This window comes from Kryptolebias marmoratus, linkage group LG2, assembly GCF_001649575.2.
Source record: "Kryptolebias marmoratus isolate JLee-2015 linkage group LG2, ASM164957v2, whole genome shotgun sequence".
Lineage (NCBI taxonomy): Eukaryota > Metazoa > Chordata > Actinopteri > Cyprinodontiformes > Rivulidae > Kryptolebias > Kryptolebias marmoratus.
Window position 1 is genome coordinate 22582997 of NC_051431.1, and position 22073 is coordinate 22605069.

At 37.7% G+C, this 22073-nt stretch overlaps 1 protein-coding gene across 5 annotated transcripts in view; it reads left to right on the top strand.

The window, feature by feature from the left end:
• igsf11 (immunoglobulin superfamily member 11) overlaps nucleotides 1-17655 on the top strand; it is a 148484-nt gene extending 130829 nt beyond the window's left edge. For all 5 annotated transcript variants that reach the window (XM_017434362.3, XM_017434364.3, XM_017434363.3 and 2 more), the window contains 5 exons: nucleotides 11192-11399; nucleotides 11630-11785; nucleotides 13027-13149; nucleotides 15729-15876; nucleotides 16839-17655. In XM_017434362.3, coding sequence (XP_017289851.1) covers nucleotides 11192-11399; nucleotides 11630-11785; nucleotides 13027-13149; nucleotides 15729-15876; nucleotides 16839-17400 — 1197 coding nt within the window. In that variant the 3' untranslated portion in view covers nucleotides 17401-17655. The remainder of the gene's footprint in view (nucleotides 1-11191; nucleotides 11400-11629; nucleotides 11786-13026; nucleotides 13150-15728; nucleotides 15877-16838) is intronic.
• Nucleotides 17656-22073: the final 4418 nt, after the last annotated feature.

Consider the following 22073-nt stretch of genomic DNA (forward strand, 5'->3'; position numbering starts at 1 on the left):
TTTACAAAGCAGTACACAAGCACTTTTTATACCTTTAATGTAATATTACACAATGCTTGAGACACTTAAATAGCCAGGCCCTCTTAGAAGACAGTAGCTCCTTTCAGTAAGATAGTATTACAGTTAGATTGTTATTCACATAAGCAGTCATGACAACCAGTTACATCAATTGGAGTTTTCCCCAAATTAATGTTGCTTTGGTGTGTAACTTTGCAAAAACAATGTTGGACTAATTTTCTCTGGCCTCATCCTCAACGTCACCAGCAATGTTCTCATGCATATTGTTGTTCAACTGTCTGTTGTCTAGGTGGTTCCCAGAAAACAACATGGGCTACGTAGACATTTGGCAGAAAGTTCTGGAAAAAAAAATACTTGTAATAGACATTATAAAATACATTTCTATTGTAATGCTGGTGGTGCTCGTCTATATTTATTCATGAAGCCTGATGAACCCAATCATTGCTTAAATTACAAGCATGTCTTAGAGACATAAAAACATTGATGACTTAATTTTCTGCTTTTAAATTCAGACAAGACAGAGGTTGGGGTTTTTTGGAGTTGAGCTTTTCAGGAACAGACTTTGTAGGCTTTCTCTTACTCTGGATGGCATTAATTTGGCCTGCAGTGCTACAATAAAGGACCTCAATAAGATTTTTGTTTTTTAACACCTATCTTTAAAATGGTACCAGGACCACTTTTTCCCCCCTTCTGCAGTATTTCTAAAATTTGACACATATTGTCCCAAATTGACGCAGAATAAACGACCCATGCATTTATTACTGCTAAGCTGTACTATTTTAATTTACATTGATCTGGATGTCCAAAAAACCTCTCTACAAAGTTTTCAGCTGTTCCAAAATGCTGCTGACAGAGTTCTGATGAAAGTAAGGGAAAAAAATGCATTTATATGGATATGGCTGTGGTCACTGAATTCACTGCAGTTTCCATGCCAGGCTGGGTTGCCAGGTAGAAAAACTGTATGAACTATCGTACTGTTGCTTTAAAGTTATTGTATTTTGATCCAAACTATCATTTGAGGTGTGCTTTCTCAGAAGGGGGAGGTCGTAAGGTTAGTTGTGTGTTGTGATTGGTGAACATGTGCACAGAAAAGGAGAGAAACCTGACTCCAAAACCATGTTATAAAAATGGTAATTATTGTATATCTGGCAAGACTGAAGCCAGCCAGGCCCGCGTGCAGTCAGCAGCATATAAACAGTTACATCCAAAATGGTGAATATAAGAACATTGACCGAGGATGAGGCTGGGTTGCTCCTACATGATGAAAAGAGTGACTAGCACAAACAGCACTCTGCTAGCCGCCATTGTTTCCATTGTTTATCTACTCGCACAAGCACAGAAAATCTAATGATTGCAGCGGTCCGTAGTGCACACACTCGATTTCATACCTCTGCGGGGCATTTCCCAAAAACCTCCACTCTGAGACCTGAATTAAAAGAGCTGTGGTTTCTTAGAAAACAAGAGCTGTGGTTGTGTACACGAATGGCGGAAAAGCAGAAAAGCTACGCTTTGACTCAAAATCTGCATTGTGTAAACTTGGCCTTAGGCCATGAGCCCAGTTTACACAGGTCTAACTATCTCCCCTTTAAACTAAGAGAGTTAAAAAAAAACAACATTAAGTTTAAACTGCAGAAAGTCTCTTTGTCATTAAATATCCACATACAACACTACTCTTCCAACTTCTGGCATATTGCCTGACACAACTATGAATTAACTGTGGAACTGATCCATTAGTTAAAAGCAAGTTCACTCTCAGTTTAACACCATGCAGTCCTTAAAGGCCTTAAATTGTAAGTTAAATTTTAAGATTTTTGACAGTACAATTGTAAATTTTGCTGTGGCTGCAACTCAAGGGGGAAGAGCAATCGTCTGCCAATTGGAAGGGTGGCAATTTGATCCCAGCAACCTTCTCCAAGGACACTCCTTTATATCAGTGTGTCCTTGGGTAGGACATTAAACCTCTTGTTGACCTCAATTTATTGATCGGGGTGTGATTGTGTATGTAAAAGAAACACCATTGTGTTTATACCAGACTGTAAATGACTCTACAGACCAAGAAGGGCTAAATTGATCTGTGTGTCAGTGGGTAAATGTGACTTCCCGAATAAATTCCCATTAAGTGATCAACAAGCTTAGTAAAGCACTGTGATTTTTGTAGTGCATTAAAAAAACTGAACAAGTAGAGTTTATTTAAAGAGCTGCCCGGAGAAAGCTTTAAAACAAAGAAGAAGAAGAAAAAAGAAAACACAGCAGCACAGTTTTGGTTTGCAAAGATATGTCTAGATAAATCTTGAAAAAAAACTTCACACAATACCAAAGTGGTAATGTTTGACCGTAATACAGAGTGCCTTGTTTGGAGAAAATCAAGCAGTATCTGTCAGCTCAAACACTTCCTACTAACTCTTAAGCACGGTGGTGGAGGAGTGCTGGTTTGGGCTTGTTTTCCTGCCACAGGATCTGAAGTTTTTTTTCTTGTTACCATGTGCTGATCTCTCTATTTTCCTTCTTTTGGGTTATTCAGACATATAAAGCACCTTTAGGTTCAGCGCTCGCTTTGTTAACAGATGTCCCAAATCTAAAACAAAAATGAGTATTTAACAGCTACAGTGCTATCATCATTTACTGGGAGAATTATTAGAGAAAATAACCGGAAATCACCTACAAAGACAATTTAATGAGAAATCTATATTTAATGTGAGTAATCAGTACTGTACTGTAAGGAGACACGACTGAACGCATCAGATCAAAAGTTTAGGGCAGAAATCTATAAATCCATAAACAGAACAGACTGCTTTTCTTTCAGTGTATGGTGCATTTCAGGCAATAAACAGTATTTTTTAAAAGTGTAAATAAGCATATTTTGATACATTGAAACTGCAGAAAAACAGAAGCTTAACTGTATGTTTACAGTGGTAACTTTGGTAAAGGGTTTCACCACTAACATGAAAGCTAGTTGGTATTTTTTTAAAAATGAGCATGTAGCCAAGGGAGCTAAGTTCTACAAGCCACTCAACTCTGATACTGATAAACAGAAATGTAATGGAACGTTTAATTTGAAAAGTGCAATTATTATAATCACTGTTATTATTCTGTCCTGGGCATGAAATTATTTAAAATAAAACAGCAGTTAGCATGCTAGATAACAGCTCATAAATGAACAATTACAGTGTAAACCATGACTCACCTGTTTTCCACTCGTAAACCCTCTGCAGTGTCATGCCAGGAAACCCGTAGCGCAGTAGCCTTTCAGAAAACATGACAAAATGATTTGCTGTTTAGGTGGACTGTTTAAGTGTAAAGCTTTTAGACCCGGCTTCAGTTTCTTATTCCCTTGTTGGTTGTGGGGCTCTGCAGTACTGAGACAGTAAAACACCACAGTGTTTAAAATTTACAATTTTTTAAAAACATTTTTTTAATCTCTTGTGCTGGTTGTTACTCCATTCTTTCATTAAAAATGCTACACTGTTCATATTGTTTTAGAAGCTGCAAGTTTGGATGACATGATGGGCAAATTATAAGTGACAAAGCTTCATAAAAACAGTTGTGTTTACACACATCAGAAGAAAGTTTTACAGTAGCCACAATATGGCAGTGCTCTGATTTAGGTGATAAATAACACATCTGGACTTTATTTAAATTGATAGCTTGACAAAACCTAAAAGTCCACTCAGACAAATAAGGTATCTGTGACTTTTGTTACTATAGACTTTCCTCTGTAGACTGTGCACATTCAAATAGAGGTGTTTTTTGTGTCTTTTATGATATTTTTAGCACAAAAACACTTATTGTCAAGACACTAAAAAAAGAAAAACTACAGGGAGGAGACCCAGGGGAAGACCCAGGACACGCTGGAGAGAGTATGTCTCTCAGCTGGTCAGGGAACACCTTGAAATCCTCCCAGAAAAGCTGGATGAGGTGGCTGTGGAAAGAGTTGTCTTGGCCACCCCGCTCAAACTGCTGTCCCTGCAACCCAACTCCAGAACAAGCAGCAGATAATGGATGGATGAATAAAACTACAGGCAAAACATTGATGCTACAATTAGGTCAAAAAAGGAATTGTGTAAAAAGTTCTTGAGTTCATCACAGCTGCACAGAAATAACTTCCCGATTTGACAAGTTTATTTAGTGTCCATAATAACATTCATCCATCCATCCATCCATCCATTTTCTTTACCCGCTTTTCCATTCTGGGTCGCAGGGAGCTGGTGCCTATCCCCAGCAGTCACTGTGCGAGAGGCGGGGAACACCCTGGACAGGTCGCAAGTCCATCACAGGGCCACATAGAGACAAATGAGACAAACAACCATGCACACTCTCACTCACCATAATAACATTCAAATAGCTAAAATTTTTTATATTTTTTTACAAAGTAAATGTTCTATGATGTTAAAGCCTTTGCTATAATTTTTTTTAAAGGTTGATCAAATGAAGGTAGTTGTAGTATTACCCAAAAGAAGGCATATTTCCTACAATCTTGCATGACAGTTTTAAACAGAGATCTCATGCAACCTAATAACACTCAAAGTATGTGTTGGTTATAATTCTCACCCACAAAGACACCTAATGTTAGATCAATGTTTGTAAGATTTTGAGACATTTTTGTGTTGGCTAAAGTTGAAGCTATTTTTAATCTGGTAGACTCAGAAAGTTAATTTGTTGTAGCTGAAAGTGATTACTTTCTTAGAGTTTCATTTAAGTTTATTCTCTATCATTAATTATGTTTTATAATTCTTCACGATAACGTAACTCTGTTGTGTTTTTATTGTGACTTGGAATAAATGAATCTGTAGGGTTTATGAGAGTTTTCAGTTCTAGACCAATTTTAGGAAATTAACACATTTGTGCTCACTACTGCTTATGCAATTTCAACACTGAATTCTGGATCATTTCAGGATCAACTGTATATTAAATATAGACAAACTGTTTATTGAATAAAATGCTAAAAAAAAGCTATAAACAAAAATCTGATTTTTGGTTAAATTTTGCAGAAAAAAATGGTCAATGTGCCAATGTACACTGAGTAACCTTGAATATGACATTTTTATTTGTTTATTTTTACCATCAATCAAGAATTGTTTCGTTCCAGTATCATGCAACAGTCTTCAAAACTTTTTGCTTGACATGTATACATTGTTTAAATCAAATATTTCTATTTAAGGGGGAGGACTGCCACATTTAACAGACACGTTCATGTAAAACTCTGATCATAACTGACTTCATCGCAGGTTATAAGCTCAGAATAACAGAACCACCTTTGTCATACTGTTTTAATGCAACTAAGATAAATATATCATCTCTATGGTCATCTTTAGAGATGAAAATGAACTCCTATGAATACCAGCATATCAGATGAAAAGTCATTTACGGCCCAAACATGGCAGCAAACTCACATCAGAACAGCTGAAAAAGAACAACAAAGTAATTACAAAAATCTTGACCTTATCGATTAAATTTTACTTAGTTTTACTCCACTGACTACATTTAAGTAGAGACAACTTAAAGCTTATACTTATTATTATTGAAAGAAACTGAGTGTCTTACATAGTTTAAGTTTTATTAACTCAGTACAAACTAAGTGTTCAACAACTTAAACCATTAATTTAGTTGGAAACTGAGCCTTAAAATCTGACAACATTCAGTTCTTAAAAAAGTTAACGTACACCAATGCCAAGTGAGAAAAAAAACCCATGTCAATGCTGTTACTAACAAATTGACTTGTACCTGTCAAAAGTTTGCTTTATTTAAATTATGTTGCATTATTTTTGAAAATAAATAAATTAAAAAAAAAGCTAATAAAAACTCTGGTATTGTTTTGCTTAAAACATAATGAAATAAAAAAAAACATTTTGTGAAGATACAGCAAATACCACTAAAACCATGCAGAAAATAAATAGTCTAAATTTAAAAATTGAAACATTTTGTTCAATAAAGTCTTCAGTTTTGATAAACTGATATTAAAACTATGATATGTAATGTATTGCCATTTGTTTATGGTTTTATTTGCCCAATATTAAGACCCAGTAAAGACCACATAAGAAATAGGTTTTACCTGACCCTTACATCTCTGTCTGTTTAAACCAAATCCTTGCTTTTGTCCTGTTTGTTTACTCTGATCATCAAACAGGTTGATCTTCAGATTACAACATGTTAGCTTCGGGCTCAGTGGACCGTACCTGTGTTTGGATTTTAGACTTTTGTGTGTTGCTTTGTGTTTGTAATTTGTCCATCGTGCTGTTGCCGTGATCAAATGTTCTGACCTCTTTCGTCTAGGCTGCTGGGAGTTAGATAATCCAGATAAACTCATACACACACACCCACCCACACACACACACACACCTATGTTTCCTAGCTCTTTAATCTGTTTGTTGGCACTATGTGTTCCCTAATAAAAGCCCAGGTTTGCGCTCTTCTCCCATCACCAATAAGAATAATTTCTAAACTCAATTGTGTACTTACAATTAGAAAAACAAACAAACAAACAAAAAAGAATACTTATATTCAAAAGCTCTTTAGCTTGACACCTTATGTTTAAACTCACATATTTTCCATTCACCTGAAGTACTACAACAAGAGAGCCTGTAAAAAAGTGTTTGGCAGCATTATTTTCTAGTTGTTTTCAGTATATATATATATATATATATATATATATATATATTTTTTTTTTTTTTAATTGTTAAAATTGTTACATCAAACAAACATTTGGTTAAATTGAGGCTGCTATGAATTTGTGGCATAAAAATGATGTTAAGCTATAACTGAGAATGTCTGTCATGGTATTTTAGCTGATCTGATTGATCCCAACAATCTGCCAGAGTGGGGGCTCAAACAGATACTCTGTTCACTTGACCTCAAAATATAGATAGGCAATTTTTGTGGGTCAGATCAAAGAAAAAGAACAAGGGCCCTTTCTTTTAGACTTACAAAAAGATTTTGTTGACTTTATGGCACTTTTATTTCAAGTAGAAAAGCAGGAAAACAGGTTTAAAGGGATGACATGACTCAAACTTTGACTCGTGGCTCAGAACGTGATGAGTTCAGTTGCACAGTTGCCAAGTCTGCTTATTATAAGCAACTTTGGGCAAAATATTGATAGTTGCATTTTTTGGGGGGGTTGTTTAGAAAGACTAGTTGATTACTTCTGTTTGTCATGTCTCTGTCCACTAAAGGAAAACAAAGTGTCTATGTACATGTACATGTTAACTAATAATACACTGAAATTATGTTTTTGATGCAACCACAGTGGTGGTGGTGGGTAGGTTGCTTTTTTGGGGCTTGTTTTTGTGAACCTGGTTGCTTGTTTCCTTATGAGGTCTGGCAACTGCTCAATTAGGGATTTCTGAAGAACCAGAGGAAGCTGACAAAGGGGCTCATATTTGGGGTCATACTGCAGAACTGTTTTGTGAAACAGGGCCTGAGACTGTGATTTTTTCCCCCCATATTCTACAGAAGGTTTATTTTATATCAATCTGCACAGATAACTTCATTTTTATCTGCTTGGGCACAACAGCAATACTAATGTGGAGGATCGCTGCAGCATGTGAGAATTCTTGTTTATATGGTCAGAATTGTATTTTTCAATTGACAAATATGCAGGGGATTTCTTTTTTTCTGTCAGGATATAAATTCTCAACCTTAGCTTATCTTTATCATTATATGTCCAGATCACTTGTGCCCTGTGTAGCATTGTATCTTTAAAACTTTAAAAGGTTTAACATTAAATACGATGACTACAGTGCTGATTTTTACCTATGTACATTTTGTAGCTTGGGCAGCAAAACATTAAGAAGCGTAGAAGGTGACCTCTTCACCTCGACTCAGAGCAATTACACTGATCATTTCCACATCATCATCTCCTCATTCAGACCAGATTTCTCCAGGTTTCCCAAGCTAGTGACTCAAAGGTCACCTATAGCATCTAAAAAAACCACAAGACTGCACAACCCACCTACTGAGCACCACTGTGGCTACGGATACTCTCAAATTAGATTTAAATAGCCCATATTACCTCCTTGTGGACCCAGCTCAATCATCTCCACAACTGCACAAAAGCACACTTTGGCTGTCTTCAGTTGCTTTGTGTACACATTGTCAAGGCAACAGGAACAACAGTGTCACTGTGACATTGTCATTCCCGCTGCCATACTTGTGCGTAGCATGTTTAGGACTAGTTGTTGCATTATTTTAATAAAAAAAGTTTCTTAAAAACACAAGATACATAAAAATTGCATCTGTATTTTCTTATGTTAAAATACAACACTAATAGTTTCAGTTCGGTTTATTTATTTAGCACCAGTTCACAGCCAAAGTCATCCCAGGGCACTGTGCAAAAACATTCACGTACATTACAAAATAGCAATTTCTATAAGTTATCCATCTAAGGATGCCAGCAGATTGTGTTAAATTTTTACATTTTTGCAATTTCCCATCCTTAATAGCAGATTGCCAACAGTGGAAAGGAATGACTAATTATAGGACTTATCACTTTTTATCGTCTTAAAAGTAGACAGGGTGTCAGCCTCACGGACAGAAACTGGAAGTTAGTTCAACAAGAGAGGAGCCTGAGAACTGAAAGCTCTGCCTCCCATTCTACTTTTAGAATCTCTAGGAACCACAAGTAAACCTGCAGCCTGAGAGCGAAGTGCTCTGTTAGGAAAATATGGAACAACAAGATCTTTAATATAAGATTTAGTTTGGCTATTGAGAACTTTGTATATTAGATGTAAGATTTTAAAGTCTATTCTGAATTTTACAGTGAGCCAACTATACTTTTTTTTCTAAATGTTTTGGTTCTCCTAAATATCGATCATCTACAAAGTTTCTCTATGTTTTTTTCTTTACTGAGGTTCCCCATAAGCATTCAAATCAAAGGTGTGTTAATGTTGATTTATCTAATTTTTAAATCACAATAGCTCTTAACATAGGCGTAACTGCAACAGTTATCTGAAAGTACACAGTCAAGTTTTCCTGCACTATTCAAACAAAACAAAATCTTCACACAAGTAAACTGTTGTCCTTAGCTGCAGCACGGGAAAAAAAGTAATTTAGATTTCTAAGATGTTTGCCACTGTAAAGCATTTATGTTAGTATGTGTAATTTGTGGGACACAGTAGAATGACGATGAATTTTGGTGAAATATGTCCTTATTGTCCTGGATGTCTCAAAGGAAAGACTTAGATAACGGCGGCAGTTTTTAGTCAGTCAATTAAAAAGAGCTCTGGGGGGTTTAGAGGTTTATTCAGGCTTTACTGAGGCGATGCCAGCATCCCTCATGTCCACTGCCAAAGGGGTCCTCATGGGGTCAGCTAGAAGTAGGATATGATCATGAAATTGGTACAGTGACAGAGACTATGGGAAGGGTTTTTTTTGTGTGTGTGTGAGCTTCCAGTTGTGGATCATAGAGCAAGGGAAAACTCGGGAAGTAGGGCAATGTGTGCACATGCCTGTTCTGAATCTCTGTGTAGGATTTTCGGAGAGAAAGGATGAAACAGAGGTTTACCGCTGGGCCAGCAGTGGGGCGTTCGGCTAGTCCAGCTAGAGTTCTTAGGGCTGCCGGCCATCTGAGCGCCGGCCATGGCCTCTTTTCTGTCTGCGCAGTGCCACAAAGCCAACCAGGTCACGCTAGCGACTGAGGTGGTTTATGCATACTCTCGGGTTTGAAGGATCAACACATCAGGCAGAGACAAAGAGGAGATAAATGGATGCAATATGGCACATCAAAAGCTCATCCCCTTCGCCACACTAACACACGGGAGCAGAATGAAGCGTGTGGGGTCGATTGATTGGATCACTTTCAGTCAGCATGCAGATTATATTGTTAGGTCATCAGGAGAGTAGAGACAGGTCACAGTAGGTGCCATCTGTTAAACAGACAGAAACCTCTGGGAAGACAGTGGACTAGTGTTTAGATTGAAATGATTAGCTAGAGGAGCAGTGCTACTCATCAGGGCCATAGTTCTTGTTAGTAAATGAATCTACATTGAAACACACACGTCAAAGAGATGCAGTGGCAGGCTCTCATCTTAGCTGAGGAGCTGTCTATTCATCTGCACATAAGAGGACAAAGCGAGCGTGCAGCACTCAGGAAATTGCAGCCACGCAATTTACAATCGTTAGGCAGTGGTGGAGGACACAGTCACATACACACTCCTACACTTTCATCAGAACTCTTACTCCATCGCTAACACACTCACACACACATTCGTACATGCACAGTAGAACACACTGGTGCTGGTTGTTTCGCTGCCTGGGTCTTTGAACAGTTCAATGAGGACTCTTTTCAGCAAAGTGAATAGCCCCTCTGATTCCCCTCCTTGTTGTGTGTGTGTGCGGGCATGTGCCCCGCCAGCGTGTAAGTTGGTGTGTGCATCAGAGTCACAGCTCTGTGCACATGTGTATGCGTGGGTCCTTCATCTTTTGTGTGGGTCCAGCTGAGGGGTGAGAGCTGTTCTGCATGTGGCTCGGCCTCACAAACGAGCTGTTCAGCCCGGATCTAAAGCCTGTGGGAAGCTTTGGGACAAGCTGATCCTTCATTGCGCTTTAATTTGAACCTGGGACAAGATTAACTCAACCTTTAAATGCATGACTCTATCCGCTCAAGTGTGTTACAGTTGTGATCATTCACAGAGGACAGAATGACAACAGGCTAAGTTCAGTGTTAATTTCTCACTCGGTTCGATGTTCTGTTCGGAGGAGTGCCTGACTGCTTTCCTTCTCCTGCTCATCAGCTTTTCAGTTTATATGTTTCCAAGATAAAATGTTTTCAATTATGCATTCCATTTAGAGGATGCTTTTATCTGAAGAGCCTTGCAGAGCCATGAAAGCATACTTTTAGTGTGTCCCCCTTTCCCCCAAAATCAACCCACTAAAACAGAAAAAAAAAACCTACGCACAAATAAAAAGCTTTCAGTTTATCTGTCTGTCTGTTTGTTTGTTTGTTTCTGGGGAAATAAAAGTCAGTTTCACTCCATTACTTACCCTGTCCACTTTCTATTTATGTCTTCACTGTAGCAATAGGCCTCCCTCTAGTGGAAGAGATGTGCAATATACCACCAAAGACATGAGCAGCAGTACATTTAATTTGTCTGTTTGTTTTTACTGACAAAAAATACAGGAGTTGCTGTGACTTTTAAATGTGTTCCCCCTTTTTCTACTCTCACGTGAATTCCTAACCCAGGTGATAATTTACCAGAACGGCCAGGTGTTTCACCTCGTCAACCACCTCAATGGCCGTGTGGGCTTTGTGGCCACCATGCCAAGCACAAGTGCCTCCATCTTCATCAACAACACCCAGCTGTCCGACACTGGGACCTACCAGTGCCTGGTAAACAACTTTCCAGACAGAGGGGAGCGAAACATCGGTGTCATTGGGCTCACAGTGTTGGGTAACTAACCGCACATCACTACAACACATTTCTTTTTTATAGAGTCTTAGTCGTAAGACAAGAGGAGTGTTTTTTTTTAACCACAGTGGTTTAAATCTGTTCTAGAACAACTATTTTTATTGAATGAGATTTTACATGCTTTTTTAAAATTTTCTCTTCAAAGAGCAAAAGAATTACTTCTGCTTTGTAAAGTGATTAACGCAACATCACCCACTCTTTCCATCTGCCAGTGCCCCCCTCGGTGCCAGCATGTCGAATCCAGGGAGCGCTGGATGTAGGCAGCGACATCATGCTGTTCTGCAGCTCCGAAGAAGGTATTCCCACGCCGTCCTACTCCTGGGAGAAGCTTGACGCATTGCCCAGGCTGCCACCTAACGCCATGCAAGGTATTACAAACAAGCTGGCCGTCGGAGTTCCCTTTTGCCCCACTTTTGCTGGTAAATCTCACACACGTAGTGGAGCTCAGAGTACAGTTCTTCATCAACCTGTCATGTGCCGGGCCCAAGTTATCACCCGCCCAAAGTTTTTCCTTCCCCTGACCCAAGAAAAGTGAATTTGGTTATGTGGAGTTTTTGTTGTTTGTTTTGTTTTATATCTGTACTCATGTTGAATACCAACTCTGCCAGCACTTGTCATTGTGAAAACCGGGAAGGCGTTATTTCCATAATTACAATTTGTGCACCGTCTTCATTCTTCAAGTTAACGAGGATTTAAAAGAGAAGGTGTTTATAAAAGCATCAGTTAAAACTGGTCCAGTGGACTGTTCTTTCTTTTCCAGCCCAAACCACAGTGAAATAATCCTCATCATCAGTCTGTTCACTACTGGTTAGTGGAAGCTTTTTACACAGAGACTGTATTGGCTGCAGGCAAAATACAAAAATAAGATGATTTTTATTAACTATATGAAAAAGGGAATTTAAGTGATCTCCAATAATACATTTTTTTGGTGTTGTAAGAAAATGATACAGTATTTGCAAATTCAACTACAAATATGCATCATTACTTGTTGAATACACATAAATCCACGGAGGCAAAAAAATCTCTTCAAGAGTAAAAAGCACTGAAGTAAAAACAAAGCAAAACAATGCAAGTCATGAAGACTATGTCAGTTCCTGTTTGACACATTAATCATCTTACCATATTCATAATCTTATCATAATAAAAACTACTTTCTATTTTCTTTAATTTGCCCTTAAGTTTTTTAAAAATGTTTTTTCAATTGTTTGTCTGAAATTGAAAACCAACTCTGCAACTTTAAGTGTGCCTCAAACAAGTGTTGTATAGCTCTGCTGTATGACATCTATCATGTCCTGACAAAATAAAAAGGTCTTACTGATGACCAAATCTATTAGAAATGTCAAGCACATTTAAAATAATTCCAGTAGTGTACACCTGTGTAATTCAGCCCATTCCTCTCTTGTTGCCTGTAGCCTCTGTGTTTTACTGCACAGCTTCTATTAGCAGGTGTACAGCTCCCTCTGTGGGTTGTCAATAGAGGTGTGTATTAGATGTGCTTATAAGTTTTAATTTATACTTTGACAGTAAGAGTAAACCTGTACTTTTTGTTAGCAGTAGATCTTTTCATTCATGTCATAGTAACTTTAAATACTCTGTGTGTGTCCACCAGACCAGATGCAGGGGACTGTGACCCTGAGAAATATCAGCACCAGCACTTCAGGATTCTACCAGTGCACCTCCAGCAACGCCATCGGCAAGAGCACGTGTGTACTCAACGTGCAGGTCGTAGCGCGTAAGTAAACTGGAACAGGGGTTGTTACGTTTGGCCTGAGTGGAAGAGGAGGGTTAGCTTCAAGGGGAGACATAGTGTGTCTAAACAGGAGCTCTTCTTTATGACATTGCACAACAACAACAAAAAAGAAGTTTCAATTTATTTAGGTGACACTGGGTCAAAATGAACTAGATAGCTTGACAGAAAGAAGTATAACATCCTCCATGTCAACTTTATTGAATAATAAAATCCTAGTTTGACATAGTTTTCATGTAGATAATTAACAGTAATAGGAAAAACATTTGGACTAACAAAAGCCAGCTATCATGACAGCCTACTGTCTAACCTTTTTTTCAAATTTTTGTTGTTTTCCAGAGTGTATTCCATTTTGCTACATTATAATCCTCCACATTTAGGGGATAACTCAAAGGAAAATGTAGGCAGTAACAACTGATTATGGTCTGTCCTATGAAACCGTACAAATTAAAGGCCTCATTTATCTTGGTGAAATGCATATTACTCACTGTATTTCCTGCCAAAGATTAAACATTTAGACAGAAGCTGAAGTTATTGCAAAAACAAACTACACAAGGATGGAACTGAAAATTTCTTCTTTTACACATTCCACTCTCTCTTTAATGTTGTTCAGCATCCTTTATGCGACAGGAGCAACAACCACGTCAGGTACAAAAGTTAAGACATGCTGTTTTTTTCATTATTGGAAATAAGAGTGAAACTGGAAGTTAAATGTGACCATAAAGTTAAAACAACTCTGCATCATTCGTTTCAATACACTTCTTAAGCATTGAGTTATTGTTGAACGTCCACAGTAAATCCTGACACTCTATAATTTACACAAAGACATGCTGTGAAATGAGCAAGGAGTGATAGTAAATCTGTCAGTAGGCGTTGTCTATAAACATGGGTGCATTTGTTTGGGCACTAAACTGCCTGGAAACGATTGATTGCGAAGAAAGACTAGAGAATAATACGACATGTCAATTGTGTCAGGAACTTCAAGAGACTAAAGCCCAGTTGGAATAGCAAAAATCACTCAAGGAAATGTTCATCAACAAGGACAAAGAAACCAAAAGAGAGCTTATGACACAGCAGAAATACACCAGTGCAGAAATAGTCAGCTCTGACTATGACTACCTTAAAAAAAACTCCTTCAAAAGCACATTTCATGAGCCAAAAACAAAAAACTCATCTGAATTTCAAAGAGAAAAATACAAAAACAAGACTCTCCAGGAAGAACTGGATAAAGCAGGACCTTTATACAAAGATCTGAATATTAAGCACCAAACAAAGGTTGCCTAAGCAGGGTTAAAACATTTCAGTAACAGCAGGGAAAGTAGTTCTGTGTGAGGCAGATAAAATGGAGCAGGACCATCTGAGTGAACAAATGGCTCGTGAAATCGGCGTCCTAAAAAAAAGTTCACAAGAGAAGATGAAATTCCTGCAGGAGCTGGAGCAAATGAAAACTTCCCAGCATCTCAAAACCGACAGTTAAAGTCGATGGCCTTGCCTTAAATCGGAGGAGGAACTCATCGAGATCAAAACTCGTGCTGAGACAGAAATGAAAGACTCGGAGCAGACTGATAACCTGTGTGTTGAGAAGGAAACTCTACGTCAAACTATGACCAAGGAGAGCTCTGTTCTCCTTCTCAGACTGAAAAAAAGGATTAAAGCAGAGGTAGAGTAACTAAAACCTCAGCTGAAAGACAAGATTAAACTCAATAATCAGGTTTGTTCTTAGCTTAGGAACAAAATAATTTTGTTTAACTAGAAATACAAATTGCTCAGCATAAAGAGCCAAACCAACAGCAAGAATCCATCCTTGAGGTCCTCTCATTTTTTATTTAGGACAACAGAGGCCCTAGTTTGAATACTTGGCTGGCTCCTGAAACTTCAGCTTGTACCACAAATCCAATTCAAACTATTTTGCTAATGTTACTACCACAAAAAGTTAGGAAAATGAATCATGTTGGTTTTACGGTCTTACTGTCTAAAATGTTGCCACAGGAGCGAGTTAAAAACAAGAGTGATGGTAGTCATATGAAGAAGAACAAACGTCCATATATTTTGATGCCTAAATTGTATATGGAGTCTAAATGTTTTAAGAGTAAAAGGAGTTTGTAAAAAAAAATTCCAAAGCTTTCGTATCCCTCCCGAGGCCTACAAGGACTTCTCTTTCTCTCTTCAATCACGAGGGCTTTAGGAGGGTTAAGGTAGAAGATCACTCACTGTGGAAGCACCCAAATACACACTTATTATAAGCTGGCCAAAAATATCTTAAAAATGGAGCTGTGGTTTATAAAAATGGCACAAGATATCAAAAAGCTGAAGCGTTTGGGAATAGTCTAATCTCTTGTGACCCATTCCATTCTCATGGGAAGTATGCTGAAGTAGGTAGGTTTCAAAGAGAACCCAAAGGTTTTGAAGACTTTAAATTTGAAGAATAGCTCTGAATTCATTTCAAGGCTTTTTGATTGATCACTGGTTTCAGATTTGTGTGAGTGAGGCCTTTAAGTATTTATATTTCATTTATATTTAGCAAACATGTCTCAATTTTGTTATCCCGCCTCTCCATCTTGCAGCCCAGCCACAGAGTGTCGGTCTGATAGCAGGGACGATCGCTACAGGAATCCTCGCTGTCATTATCTGCGCACTCTTAGTGGTGGTCACTCTCTTCTACTGGAGGAACAAGAACAAATACGAGGAGGAGGAGATCCCCAATGAAATCAGGTTGGACTTCATTTATCATTTCTTTTGAAGTTATAAAAATAATTCTGCCAGAATAGTTGTACATTGCAAAAGTTTAAAACAGCTTTTGTATGAACACGAACATAACTTTTTAAGATGGCAGCAATCCACTTTTGTTTTGCCCCCACTCTGACTGAAGCTGGTAGCTTGTCAGTCTGATCAGAAATAAACTATTTTTTTTCTTTACTCATTTAATTATGTTCTCAGAGTTTTAAATTGTAAAAAAGTGACACGTGTGGTCTGTCATGCACTATAAAAATAAAAAAAATACTAATACAAGAATGTACCTGGTGTTAGCACTGCCATCACAAAGCCTCTGCTCAGAAAACCTTGGCTAGTAAATTAGATTTCAAGTTTGGAGCACTCACCATAATTGAATCTCCTGGCAGCTATTTATTTCATCATCACAAACCAATTTGTCTTTTCAGACAGTGTGTGAACTTCTGTCAGTTGTTTACTGGGCTGCATTTTCACTCTGTAATTATTCCAGGACAAAATGTGGCTAAATCATATTTTAGATATCTAGAGTTTTTTTTGTGTGACTCAAATCACATTACATCATTTTGGGCTGGACTATATTTTCCATTTGTTTTCCATCTTTTACAACTCTGTTTTTTCTTAACAGGTAGTCTGAATTAGGATATTTCATCTGAAGTATATCATAAGCCTATTAAAAAGAGAGAAAATACATTTTTTTCATTAAAACAAAAAAACACTGTATACAGAAACTCCCATTTACCATAAACAGTTGTTCTTACCACTGAGAATAAAAAAAAAGTGTCTTTCAAACTTAGACAGTGGCTAAAAGATGCCAATAAACACAAACAGAGCCAAGATGAACTCTAGATTTGTTTGACAAATGACAATCCTATGTAATTATGTTAAGTTTTAAAAGTTTGGAACTTTGTTTAATTTAACTTTGCTTTGATGTGTCTCCTCAACAGAGAAGATGACTTGCCTCCTAAGCGGTCTTCATCAGTAAAGGCTTTCCATGCGGATGCCTCCTCCTCGGAGAACGACACGCTGACATCTACGAACACGTACAACAGTCGCTACTGGCACAATCCCAAAACCAACTACGACACCAACTCCTACACCCGCTACAACGGAGACACTCGTCAGACCTTCACAGCTGCTGCCGCTGCACATGGAGCACATGGCCATGGGCACGGACACACCCAGAACCCTGCACAGGGCCATGGCCCGGCGGTTACAGCCCCAGGCTCCACCCCGCTGTCCCGCCATGCGCCGCCCGCGACAACGACATCGTTTGCCAACGGCAGCCACACACTGCCCCCACCCAAGACTCTGGTGGTCACGACAAACTCTGCCCCGTCCCCTCCCGCCATGGTGCGCAGCAACGGCTCTGTGGGCCTCAAACCGGTGGTGACATCCACGCACGGGCACCACACACACTCCTACGCCGTCAGCCAGGCGACTCTGGAGCGGATGGGGGCAGTGCCGGTCATGGTGCCCGCCCAGAGCAGAGCAGGCTCGCTTGTTTGAAGTCTGAATGAAAGAACAGTTACATCTTGAAAACAGGACTGATAGCGTTTGATGTTTGAGGTCTGACAATAAAAACCTAGCTGAATTTGGGCTGAAGCAGCCTGGCTACCCTTTACAGCTGTGTCTTTAAGAGTGTTGTTGACATTTTTTAATCAAAAAAATATGAAAAGGAAAAAAAAAACAAATAAGGAAAGAAACTGGGATTTTAAAGTGCAAAGTTATTTTAATGCCAATTCTTCAATGGACACGATGGATCATTTTGAAGACAAACATGAAGCTACATCTAATCCCTTCACTGGAAGGATTTCTTCTGGTGGGTGAAGTGGAAGGCAATTTCTCAACCACTTGGATAATTTCACAAAGCTGGAGTAAGAAAAGAAACAAAACAATAAAAACAATACAAGCAGAACCTGAAACCCCAGATTTTATTCTATTCAGGGCTGCATCTTTGTGATGATGTGTGCGTTTCTGTTTTTTTTTTTTTTTTAATTTTTATTTTGGAAAGCAGGCACTGTCATCTTTCTCAGTATGTCCATCTGCATGGTCAGACAGAAGTACGCTTGGACGCCCACAAAATGCATGTCCTTTTGATTTAAAATTAAAAAATGAAGTCAGTTTTTTTTTCTTACAAGTTCATTTCACTCCTGAATTTTTAAATTACAGCAATAGTAAATAAATAAATAAATGACAGAGAAGTGAATGTTCAAAGAAATGCTTAGAGTAACCAAAATCATGCAAGTTTAATGATGACATGATGATGGTTGAAATGGCCTTAGACTTTTAGAGCTGATGGAGAGTTTTTCTGTTGTTTTTGGTTGCAGTAGGTTGCATTAGAAACTTCAGTGAATGCAAACATTTGAACTATGTTCATGCACTTTCAACGCAAATTCTTATTAAAACCTTTGTCTTATGAGTAGCAGTCTTATACTAATATCACATTTTATGCTCAAGACATTAATTAAAATGATTCATACAAAAACAAAAAACTTGTGTTATTTTTAAAGTGACAGTTTAGATCTTCTCAAGTGGGTTTTTTGTAACAAGGGTTATGAACAATTGAAATGTTACTTGTTTCAAAACAGCCTCAATTTGCAGAAATAAAGTCTCGCTCTGATCAGATTGACAAGCTAACGGCTAGTCGGAGCAGGGCCAAGACCAAAGTGGCTTGCTGCCGTCTTAAAACAACGGAAATCTCAGAACATTCATAGCGGCTCATGCAAACATTTTTTTTATAAGTTTTAGCATAAACTTTGCAAAAATGGTATGATTCCTAGTGAAAGTGCCCCACCCTGCACTGGAAATGCTACATCCTGCTGCTGCTATTTGCATCTGCAAACAAACATAAAAATCTGTGTAAAATAAACCCCAAACAACTTGATACAATGTGACAGTAAAAGTTTAGAAAATAGCATTTGCATAAAACTCTAATCATGTCAGAACATTTTTTTTTTCAAACTGAGGTCATTCAAAGAGTTATCTACAACAATAAATTGTTTATTTTTTAGTTATATATCACCTTTTAAAAACCTAGGTTACAAAGTGCATTAAACAAAATGCAAAACGTACACAGATAAAAACATGAAACGAGAATAGATTAAAACAACAATTAGGAAAAAAGAAAAGACGATGAACCAACACAGCAACGATGAAATAACTCAAAAGTCAGTAATAAAACTGATGTGATAAACAAAAAAGCAGTTTAAAGAGATAGGTTTTTGTAATTGAAAATCCCTTGATTGAAAGACCTTAGGTGTCTACATGGAGTAAAAGGAGATAAAAGTTCCCTGATGCACGTTTTACTTTTTGTGTGTCTGGACAATTGATGGTGGTATATTTTAAAAGGTGGGTGGTTCTTGTTTTACTCTGTGAGATTATACTGTGTCCCTGGGTCTGTGCTGAGCTTCTGAATTGTGCTTCACAATTTGGAGGAACTGGTTTGCTTTCACTTTTTCCATATCTATATTCAAGTTGCGTCTATAATAGTAATTTATTCCATAAAGCAACATTGGGAAAAATGATCTTTGCTGGTCAAAGACAACATTTCTAAGCAAGTCTTTAAATTGTTTTAACTCCTTCGATCACCGTGCCCCAAACCAGGCCTCACTGTCTTTGAATTGTCAAAGAAATTTTACTGACTACTAGTGTCAACACATCTTTTTCTAGTTTTCCTTAGGCACTTTTGACCTCAAGACTTTGGCATGTACATTACCAGCTCAAAAAAGCATGTGAATGTCTTCCCTTTGGACAGTTTGTTAGGCACTTCATGGAGTTCAGGAATCTGTTTTGTGTATTGATACTCACATTTCATTGGATACAAGAGATAATTCAGAAACAAGAATGCTAAAGTACTGCCTAGTGCACACATACTGACACTGGACACCACCAAGACAGATTTCAATTCAAATGTTTTACAAGCAGGGTCAAGAATCACTCTGATTTTACTAAGACTGACTGTTTTGCATTTTGTACAACTAGATGTGTGGACTAAAATCCAAAAGTTCTGTAACAATGCAACAACAGTCCTTAAATTTAAATTATTTAAATATTCTTTCAGCTTGGGTAGATTGCGATCAGATCATAATGACTGAATTTCTCCTTGATTCAAGCTAAAGGATCTTCTTTCTGTTCCTTAGAAATCATTAACATCATCTGTCTCCAGAACGCTGACATAAAGATTTTTACACATATCTGAAACACCTTTCATTGCATTGTATCAACTCAAGTGTGGACTGCAGCTGTTATGTTATCACAGACTTTAATATACTAAATTTATGAATTAAAATCGCTAAATATTTTTGTACACAACAAATGTTTATAGATTTGTAGTTAGGCTTAGTATAGTTGTTTTATATTTAAATGTTTTAATAATGGAAACTGCAAATTTTTCTGATAATTTCTCAAGCCTGGGAGCTCAGACAGATGAGACACTTCATATTAGAGACGTGTTGATAACTACTGGAATTCACAAGAAGTCTAAAACCATCCTGCTCTGTCATCTCAGGCCGCAATGCATTATGGTCTGTTTCCACCAATGTAGTGTACAACTTTTGTACACTACCTTTACTGAATCAAGTTTCTGGAGCATAGATGAAAAACCATCTATCCATCCATTTTCTTCTGCTTATCCGGGGTCGGGTCGTAGCCCCAGACTTCCCTCTCCCCAGCCTCTTGGGCCAAGGCGTTCCCAGGCCAGCCAAGAAACGTAGTCCCTCAAGTGTGTCCTGTGTCTTCCTCTGGGCCTCCTCCTCTAGTTCTAGATGAAAAACTGCAAATGAAATTCCAAACACCAAAACTTCATGACTGGCGCACTATGTAGCACAATGAGTTTTGAGCATAACTAAAACAGCCTCATGCCCTTTCCGGTTCACGCTTTATAATTGTTTATAACATTTCCAAAGGATCCCACTTCAGAAGATCTGAACTATTGATTGAAGGTGATAGATTCTTGGGTTTTCAGAGGGAAAAAAAAGAAACGGCAATAAATGTTACCATTTCCCTCCCGATCGATTGACCCTGCTTGTTGATTTTATCATAACGGTCGCCATGTTTTTTTTTGTCTTGTTTTTTTTTTTTTTTTCATCCATGTCACATGGGTGCTGCTTTGAGAAAACTGAGATGAAAGATGTCTTATTTCATATACTGTATGCTTTAAAAAAATAATTTTATATTTTTTCTTCACAAAGGCTAACATCTTCTGTTTTCTACTGTACATATTACAACAGTAGACTAGATAGTGAATTAAATAAATTATGTCACATGTCTGATACACACGTTGCAATTAACATGTTTTGATTTTCAAGCTGTTTTTTGTGTCACACTAGACCAAAGGCTGGATTTAAATCTAGTGAGCATTGTAATTTGATTTCATTGTCTTGGCTAAAGTGTTTCTAATATTAATTGGCCAAACGTCTTACTATCATAAATGACATCTTTGCTGTTGGTGATAAAACTGTGTTTCTGACCTTTTGTGTTTGTATTTTAATCAAATCAGTCTGAAGTGTAATTGTTCCCAAACCTAGGAGTTTTCATCTTTTTCTGTGCCTGAATGCACATTCATTTCTAATCTACATTTCTTTTCTTTTTTTTTGTAGCTGTCAGTATTTGACACAACAATTATACATCATCGGGAAGAGCGTGTGTATGTAAACCCTCTTTTTGTAAAAGATATTTTCAGAAAATGTCCTGTTCAGCATTTAAATTAAAGTACTACAAATTTGAACAAAAACTGAAACAAATGCAGCCTTATCTGTTTATGCTTATTATAAAGTTTCAGATGGCCTAATTTGAGTTTTTATTGCAGTTTATTCTGTAAATTTACGTGTTTTTGTTCAGAATGTTACAAATGATCATTGAATCAAATGAGTTTTATCTTTTTTTTTTCTCCAAGTCTGGAAAAATAACCAAACAGTTTTTTGATTTCATTAAATATTAAAATTACTGCAGCAATAATTGCAAATCGTGGTGATACTTGTGGTGTTTTGATAATATCATGTAATCAATAGTTTTGCATAGAGTTGCAGTATTAACCTGAAAGCTACAGGCCAGTCTCTTTTTTAATCCTAATGTACTGCTGATTTCCACTAACAGTTTGTGCAGGCCACAACCAAACATTAATCTGAAATTTCTCCCACATTTTGCCCCATAGTGATGACAACAACGGCTTGTAGATGCAT